This window comes from Gambusia affinis, linkage group LG07 (genome assembly GCF_019740435.1).
Source record: "Gambusia affinis linkage group LG07, SWU_Gaff_1.0, whole genome shotgun sequence".
In the NCBI taxonomy this organism is placed as follows: Eukaryota; Metazoa; Chordata; class Actinopteri; order Cyprinodontiformes; family Poeciliidae; genus Gambusia; species Gambusia affinis.
Genome location: NC_057874.1, coordinates 16653813 through 16662964, shown reverse-complemented (window position 1 = coordinate 16662964; position 9152 = coordinate 16653813). Strand labels below are relative to the sequence as shown.

The 9152-nt window shown below is 37.4% G+C and overlaps 1 protein-coding gene across 7 annotated transcripts in view; it reads right to left on the bottom strand.

Annotated features, from left to right (window-relative positions):
* Positions 1 to 1825: 1825 nt before the first annotated feature.
* The window catches only part of tacc1 (transforming, acidic coiled-coil containing protein 1), a 29684-nt gene continuing 22357 nt past the window's right edge, over positions 1826 to 9152 (bottom strand). For 6 of the 7 annotated variants that reach the window (XM_044121917.1, XM_044121913.1, XM_044121916.1 and 3 more), the window contains 10 exons: positions 8136 to 8199; positions 7260 to 7449; positions 6683 to 6741; positions 6260 to 6391; positions 6054 to 6130; positions 5904 to 5947; positions 4318 to 4481; positions 4129 to 4235; positions 3913 to 4033; positions 1826 to 3148 (listed from right to left, as the gene is read on the bottom strand). In XM_044121917.1, the coding sequence (XP_043977852.1) occupies positions 3083 to 3148; positions 3913 to 4033; positions 4129 to 4235; positions 4318 to 4481; positions 5904 to 5947; positions 6054 to 6130; positions 6260 to 6391; positions 6683 to 6741; positions 7260 to 7449; positions 8136 to 8199 (1024 nt within the window). In that variant the 3' untranslated portion in view covers positions 1826 to 3082. The remainder of the gene's footprint in view (positions 3149 to 3912; positions 4034 to 4128; positions 4236 to 4317; positions 4482 to 5903; positions 5948 to 6053; positions 6131 to 6259; positions 6392 to 6682; positions 6742 to 7259; positions 7450 to 8135; positions 8200 to 9152) is intronic. The other variant, XR_006371087.1, reaches the window with a different exon arrangement.

The window sequence follows — 9152 nt, the reverse complement described above, 5'->3', positions numbered from 1 at the left end:
CTTTATCTGGACTCCCCGCACAGCTGGCAGCTCCCTCCCAACCCACTCCTCAAAATCACGGACAGCCAATGAAAGGCCGCCTCAGCATCCTGACCCCGCCCCCTCCACCGTAATCACCAGGGTTACAAAACACCGTGTAACATCTATAGGAGGAGGACTTCATCATTTCCCGCTTTGCCTCCCGATTTACTCTGGAAAGTCTTCTTACAACGATTTGAAGCAAAGTGCTATTAAAGCAGGAACTCTGAATTAGTGAATTGCAGAATTTTTACATCAGATTAAGGTCTTTTTGTTGCCTTTGTAAATATGTATTTTTATAATACAAATACACTTTATAATCAAAACCATGAAAATGAAAGCATAGATAGTTAATTACTAGTCCGTGGTAATAGTTATTCTTCTAGTCGGAGACTCACGAGTGACAGACAACTTTAAAAATATTTAATATAATTATAATAATTTCACAAATTTAACATAGGCACAAAGCAGCAGTTATTAATCAAATAAGTAGGCACATACACAAAAAAGAAATATGGCAAGTCTCTTTTTTCTGTGTTCTTGCCTTATATTTATAGCGTGAGAGAATAAAGGCATAGCGAAAGTCCACTCTCCTCATCTGGCGCCCTAACAATGTGTGTGATTGTGTGTGATTAGTCATCGTGAGCTGTTCCAGGACGCCCCCATGTGGAAATAATGCGCAAGAAAAAAATTACTGTGACATGCTAAATCCTCGAAAGGAACACATTTTATGTGCCTTTGTAAACCAAACGTATAATTCTAAAACTGTTTTAATTATACGTTTGCATGCAGGAGCATGTAAAACATAAACTTTTATTTTCAGTCTTTTGTAGAAGTAATTGTATGCAAAAACTGAGTTTGTTCTCACATTTAGTGACTGGTAAATTACATGTTTCAATAAAAGACAACAGAACACAGGTGGCACAGTTTAGATATGTTCAGCAAGCTTTACAGCTACAAGTTTAGAGATTGTTTATTAGAAATGCCTTCAATAGTGTGTGGACCTTTTCCTAAGCCCCTAATGTATAATTTATTTATAAAAAATTATCAAATAATATTGGTAGCAATGTACCACTTTTTCATCTTTTTGTCACATTTCTAGCTTTAAATCATTGAGACTAGAAAAGAAAAAACAAAAAAAGAGTTTATGTTTCAGCCAAGCTCCTGCAGAACTAATACTTAGGCAGACTAAACACCCAACAGCAAAACCTGAACTCATTAAGTTTACTCAACCATACTGGTTTTCTGAATTTACACAAAACGTAAACGCATTCACCGTGTTGACATAAAAAAGATTTAGATAGGATGTCGTGTTTAGACGATTATCACCTTCGGGTATACATGTGACAGGGGGAAAACAGCCGCCTTAAGACTTCAAAGTTATCTGAGGCTTTTGATCCAGGATATTGTGCGCAAAAAACCCAAAGATTTAGCATTTGGTTCATTTTTGAAAGAATGATTCTTTTTCCCTATGCGTGGCTGTTTTTATCATAGTTTAATATGCTGACGACCTTTTACACGCCAGCTAGCTTGGATCCAGGGATTTTCCCTGTGAAACACATACCCCATTTAGAATATGATGGGTTCTAAGCTGATAGAAAAATAATAAAACAAAAAGCTATGAAATGTTATGATGGTAGAAGTTTCCCACCTTAGACTATCTGTTAGTTTCGGTTTCTGGATCAAACTAATCTAGACTTATTCTAAATGAAGATTCTGTGAGATAACCGTCTTTAACCTTTTCACAGAACCTCACCTTAAATTTCCCAGCAGTCCCTTTAAATAGTTTTAGAAAAAAGTATTGACATATTATTAAATCTTATCCATTTATTCAGAAATTCACAAAATATAGCAGTTAACATACAATCAGGACATACTCAGTTCTTACATTTACAAATATTAGAGACGTAACTCTGAATGTTCTTTCCATTAAGTATAAAATATACAGATTTTACCACAACAATGGACTTTCTTTGAAAAGCAGCTTCAACAGAGAACGACATCACGACAGGACATGGAGTCACACCAAAGTCCGTTTCAGGTCACCGTGATATTTGGCATCTGATTGTGCAGAAGCAAGAGGTTTTCATACAAAAATCTGTCATTTTTTTGTGATTTGCCAAGGCTGAATAGAACAACTCCTTCAAGTTCTGACCACAAAATTAGCTGGATGTTTTTTAACGAGAGTGAAGGTAAACGTCTGCTCCCCAGAACACAGGTCTTCAACACCTTATGAACCACAGGGAAAGCCATTCCACTGCAAATGCATTCAAGTTCCAAATATATTGATCATACAGGAATTACACTGCATACAGTACAAGTTGGCAACAGCTTGAAATGAGAAAATTCAGCAGAAAAAAGGAGTCACATCAGCAACATCTTGACTCACAGAAAACCAGAAAAATGGGAGATTTTTCTCACGCAGGAAAGCTTAGTAATAAAAAAGCAATATGGCACATGGGTAAAATTACTGCATAATAAGAATATGATCAAATCAAAGAAATGCACCATACTCAGAAATCAGAGAAAACAATGTACATTTTGGGTAATGTAGCAAATCCGAATATATATATATATATATGTATTTATGAACAACATCAAAAGAAAAGGCAATAAGAACTCTCAGAAAATAAGAAAATTCAATCAGTTCAGGCACTCAGTATAAATATGTTTTCTGCAGCCTTCAAACAGAAGTCATTCAAATGAAAGTGTGCTGGGACGAAGAAGGAACTGTGTCGTCCTCTCCCTCAGTTCCTGAACACATGCAGTAAAAAATTATTATGGAAATTCTTAGATTTAAAAAAAACCCAAAACAGCAATGCATAAACAATCAACAGCAAATCTTTACATCTTAGGATCATACTTATTCTTTAAACATTTGGTAAATAATAGTGAAAATCATAGACACCTGATGATATCTTGTAGCTTTTGCAACAAACCTGTTGGGTCAGTTAACATGTGCTAAATTGTGCTGATGTGGAGGATTTCTATCACATGCTGCTGTAAGAAAAATCTTTAATTTGAGCAGATGGGAGCTGATGAAGTGAGCATCACCGAACGTCTTTCAGTCTGTTCCCAGCTTGGCGATCAGCTCATCGCAGATCTTGGTCAGTTCCTCAATTTCTTGATTCTATCAGGTAAGAAAAAAAGAGAAACACAAATGACACACATTAATAATTGATTATTCATTAGATTGTGGCATTTTAGACGGTGTGAAAATTGTGTCAAGCTAGTGCTAGTCTTGCAGTACCAGTGGGTGACTACTCCACTAAAATTCTCACAAATTAAGTGTCTTTATAAATACATTAATCTATGAATAAAAAAAAACATCCACTCAAGAACTGGATACTGTTAACAAAAGAGAAGAAGAAATCAATTTCCCTGGAAGGGTTTATTATCTAAACCATCTAACATTCCCCAGCACTGTTTAGATAAGAAAATAAGCAAAGGAACCAGTGAGGCTTGTTGGAAGTGGTTTGAACCATGTGGAAACAAAAAACACAAATTTATTTTGTTACAATGGATTACTAATAAATCTCCTACTATTTTTGGGTGGAAGAAGCTTATTTTGGAATATATCCCTATAGACTTTCTAACATGCCTCATCCACTCTAAGACTGACATTATTAGACGCATATGGAAGCTCTTCTTGGACTATGCTGAAGGACACGTGTCTACCATCCTGTCTTGAACATTTATAAATGCTTAGATGTGGACTATATAATGATGGAAGTATGTATGCCCCCTATCTTATCTTTCCTTTTGTCTCTGGACTGAACTGCTGAGCTTTTGTTCTGTGTTATGTTGTTGCTGTAATTAAGCAAAAAAAATTAATAAACATATCTATAAAGAAAAGTTTATAGTAGAAAAGTATTTTTTTTACAGTCTCCATACCTTTTGAAGGACAGCTCTTTCAAGGGACTCCACCCTCATTTGCTCCTTCCTCAGGCTCGCATTCAGCGCCACGCTCTCGGTGTCAGCCTTTGCGCGTACCTGGGCTATCTCCTCATTGGCCCTGACAGGGAGGACGTTAACAACAAGACGATAAAACTAAATGAAGGCAAACGTTATGCCTCATCGTAAAGATTTAAGTAAGAAAGTAAACCTTACCTGTCCAGTTTCTCCTCAGCATGGAGTTTTAGCGTCTGATATCTCTGCTCCTCCTGCTTGATACGAAGTAGGTAATCTTGCGCACATTTCTTCAACACCTCCTCATTCTGAATGCACGTTCACAAGGCGTGTCAGTGGATGTTTACGTCACACGACTCTGCTCTACACCTGAGAATATTCATAACCAACCTTCTTGAAGCCCTCCAGGACTCCCTTCATGTTCTCATACCTCCTGAAGAGATCAGCAAAGGATCTCTCCACAGAGTTCAGGTCGGCCACGGCCTGATCGCGCTCCATCGTCAGCTGCCTGACTGACTTACTGGAGGAGAGGCTCTTGTTCTGCTGCTGATCCTCTGCAAGCAAACAAGTGATAGCTTCAGAAAGCATACTACTGTCTAAGATCATGTGATGGGTTAAGAAAAGAGCATCTTGGCAAACTTTCATAATGTCTTTATACTACTGAGTACATGACGATAAATAACTGCATTCATACTCTTTGAACGTTTTAATATTTTGTCATATCACAACCAAAAACTTCATGTGGTGTCAAAATGTTTTACCATTAAAAACTTCAAAGTGCAGTGTGCATTTGCATTGAAATATTTGATGTAGTTGTAGTTTTCTAATGCTAGAGACTCATTTTTGTGCCCATTTTTCTTTGTGCAAGAGCTCAGTAAATTTCAATGCATTTCTAAACTGTAATCTTCAAGTCTTAAGTTGATTTAGGTTGAGTTTACTTTAAATCTAGACTGAAACCCTCCTGTTCAGAGTTGCTTTTGAACCATAAGAAATTAAACACTGACCAACATTTTGATGGGTTGCCGGTTTTCTCAATTGTTAACTGTGTGGTGTCTTCTATGACTGTGTATTTTTGTGATTTTATGATGTAAAGCCCTTTGAACAGCCTTGTTGCTGATATGTGCTACACAAATAAACTTGATTGATTGATTTGTTGAAAAGGTATAACCAATAACAGTCATTTAAACTGAACTGGTAGATCTCTGCAGCTCCTCCAGAGTTGACTGCTTCTCTGATAAATTGCTCCTCCCCAGAGTTCCCAGTTTGAGTGACTGGTTCATTCAAAGTTAACATTACATTAATCGGTTGTTTTATAAACAAACCATGATTTAATCTTCTCCTTTACTATTTGATAAGGGCTTGTTCAGATCTTAATTCATTAACAAAAAATAAATTGACAGTTATTCCAATTCACGCTCACTAACTTGTTGCATAAGATCCCAGTAAAAATGCATTCAGGTTTTGGGTTGAAACATAAAACAAAGCTTAAAAATTTTCTGATTCACAGAAGAGATTAGCAAAATCATGGCCCTCAGTTGTAGCGCGATGTCCCAGTAGAAGTGGACATTAAAAACCTCACAATGCGGTTAGCTCACTGAACTTAGTAACTTGACCTCAGTGTAACTGATCATGTGCTTCCTGAAGACTAGACCGCAGGTGAAAGGTCACAAAAACAAGTAAGAGGTGATGCTGGCAGCATTCAGGAAGGAGGAAACAAAGGGAGATACCAAGTGTTTGCTTGTGCTCTTCATTTTAAAGAGACATACTTTAAAATATTTGTTGTGCTAAAACCCAGTCAAATCTGCTGCCAACACCGCTTTCTGACTTTACAAATTTTAGAGATGCGGCTTATTATTGGTCAGCCTTAAACATGCTTCTCGGGACCAAAGGGACTAAAGATACATACTTCGGCTTAAAATTTTGAGGAACAAACAAGAGTATGAAGAAATATCCACCACCAGGTGGCAGCAACTTACCAATCATTTGTGCAACGGTTTTTTCATATTCTGCAACTATTTTCCTGTCAAACAAAAAGCAGCCCAGTGTTAACTTTGTTTGAAATCCCTTGTATTATTTTAGCATTTTTGAAAATAGTATCGTTCTGGAAATGGAAGGAAAATTCTCACCTCATTTCCATAACCTCCACTCTGCTCTCCTCATATTTTTGTTTCCACTCGCTGACCTCAATCTCTTTAGTGATGATCTGTTTTAAAGGAAATAGATAGATTCAAAATATGGAGGGATATCGTGAACCAAAAAATAAGTTAAACTTACTAAAGTTTCGTTTTGTGTGCTCAGTATCTCTGTGTTTGTGCATATGGGAGCGACATACCTCCTCTCTAATCAGGGTCAGCACCGCAGCTTTGTCCATCTCGGTCAGAGGGACGCCGTCCTGTGATAGGGCTGCTGGGTCAGGGTCGTCACGGCTGCTCAGTTTTGCAGTCTGGTGCACTGATATATCAGTCTGTGGAAGATCACAAACTCTAACATGAGCCGATGTGTGAGCATTCAATAACTTTCACACTTTGTAAACAATTCAAAATGCAGGGGAGCAGGAAAATATTTCACCAGGCCTCTTTATGAAAACGACAAAGCGGCCTTTTTTAAACTGCATGTGGTGTCAGGAAGTCACCTTGAAAAATATTATTAAAATGATGAGTAATCAGCCTTTTTCAACAGACTATGGAGATCAAAAACAACTGAAGCAGAAACCAGTCACACTAAATAATTCATGTGGTCACTTTGCAGCACTTACCATATCATCTTTCACGCTGAAGGTGTCCTTCTCTGGCAGATGATCTGTAATCTTGATCTCTGCACATAAAAAAACAACATCAGAGAAATAACTGGGTTGTATTTATTTGTATTTCAACCAAAACTGAAGTTATAGTTTTTCTTTTTAGCCCATAATGTTAAAAAATGTCAAATTAACTTTACCAACTCAAAAACAAATAACTGTAGCTTGTGTCTTGCTTTCACTAAACAACTAAATTAAACTAAAACAATACATGCACAACAAAGAAAGATCTGTCCTGGTGTGGAGATGTAGGAAGCAGTTTTTCTTCACCTATAGTGTTATTTTATCTGGAACAGAATCTTTTTCTTTTTCAGCTTTGCAGTCTGACATGCTAAAAAGCAGCTGCTGACAAAAGTTTGACATTTTCAACTCACACATTTAATAGAGTCAATGTATAACATTTTTAATATACAATATTAAGCATCCCTTAATATCCTTAATATAGGTGTTGCTTCAATCCACATCAAGAATTTTTTTTATAAACTTTCAAGTCCTCTGAGGAGAATTTCTGCACATTTCTCCCTGTTGAACTTACGATCTACAGCAGGTAAATCGCTGGACGGCTGTTTCTTCACAGCTGCTTTATTGCATTCCTGCTCCTCTCTCTCTTCCTGACTGTCGGCCGTCTGGCCAACCAGGCCGGTGGAGGCCAGTTTCTCCTCGTCTGTGGCATGATGAACCCGCTGAGTGATCTCCGGAGTCTGAACCACCACTTCGTCTTCCCCCTGAAAGTAATAGAGGGACTTTATTACATCAACTTTATTACAGTGGAGTTTACTTTCTACATGTTTAATATCAGATCCCTAACTGCAGTGCTCTCCACTTTGTTGCCTCTCCTAGCATAGATGTGTTAAAAAGCCTTCAAATAAATGCATTTTTTTGTTGTTGTTGAGGTGGATTTTCACATTTTTTTTTCATGAAATTATTAAACATTTATTCATTTAGAGGGGAAAAAATACTATAAATTAATGTAACACAAGCACTTTGTATTTACACTCCACCTTTTTAAAATTGATGGGCATCCAGAAAGGTTTAATTTGTAATTCAAGGTTTCAGCCCCTTGGTCTTGACAGGTGACCTTAATTATCCAAAGTTCTCTATAGCTATAAATCTTCTTTCTCCAGGACGTGATATAATTGAGGGCAGGAGCGCACCAGAGTAATATTTGACTGCAGAGTGATAAGTCACAGCTCTGTCATCATGCCAAGGCTGGACCGCAGCGCTGGAAACACTACTGATGCCTCACTCAACTTGTGTAACTCAGTGTTATTTTGTGTGTGTGTGTGTGTGTGTGTGTAAAAGTATGCTGAGGCCAAGAGGTTGCACAGCAGCTGAATAATGAACACTGCAGTGTTGCTACAGTAAGGTAAAACATTCCCAGTGAAGCAAAAAGACAGAAAAAATAAATTACCTGACTACAAACATCGAGGACTAGCGACTCGCTTTCATCATATTTCTGGACTTTACAGGAATTCCTGCAAAACAAGCAAATGAGAATACATTAATTTGTTTTTCTTTTTTTGTTTATTCTTGAAAAGTTATTATTATTCCTGTTTTCTATGGACATAAATATGAGATTTAGCAAGACAAATGGAAAAATCGTGCTAAGAAATACAGCAAATTAGAAAACTAAAGTATACTGTGATGAGGATAAAAACCTCGATGCCAACAATAAGTACAGACACAGAACACGCACCGATGAGAATGAGTGGAATCATGCCTTGATAGAGAGAGTACTTACAACAGAAAACAGAGAAACTTGACTTGCTCAGATGTCCTGAGGTCGATAAAAGTGGACGAACAAAAGTAAAGATTTTGGGGGATTGCGCGACACACAACACGAGGGAGGATGGAGGGTGAGGGGGATAAAGCAGGGAGGGTTTCAACAAGGGAGCCATGGAGGATAAAGAAGGCCGAGAGACAAAGGAAGAGGGTATGAGTGAGTAAAAGGTGTCAGCATGTTAGTTACTTAGCTGGCAGATTAAAGTTCAAGCATATGCAGCTAATCACTGCAGCTCTAAGCACATTACCAATCTATTTATGTCTCAGTTTATTAGTAGCTTGATATGCAGAGTATTCTCTGTGCCTTCAAAGTATCTTTTGGTATGCATATTATTGTTAGCAGTGAGTTAGTCCAAGGAAGAGCCAGATCAGACCTATACAATGCCTTGAAATGGTGTTCGTACTCCCTGAACTTGGTCACATTTTGTCACATCACAACCACAAACTTGAGTGCATTTTATTGACATTTTAAAAAGTATGGAACAAAGACAATTTGGTGTTTTAGCTTTTTTCACTGAAAAAAAATATAAAAGTGTGGGAGCAGTTTTATACCTTCATAAATAAAATCCAGCGCAGGGCTACAATCCAAGTTCACCCAAATACTCAATTTAGTAATAGGGTGCTATCTGGGAGAATGTGTTTGCAA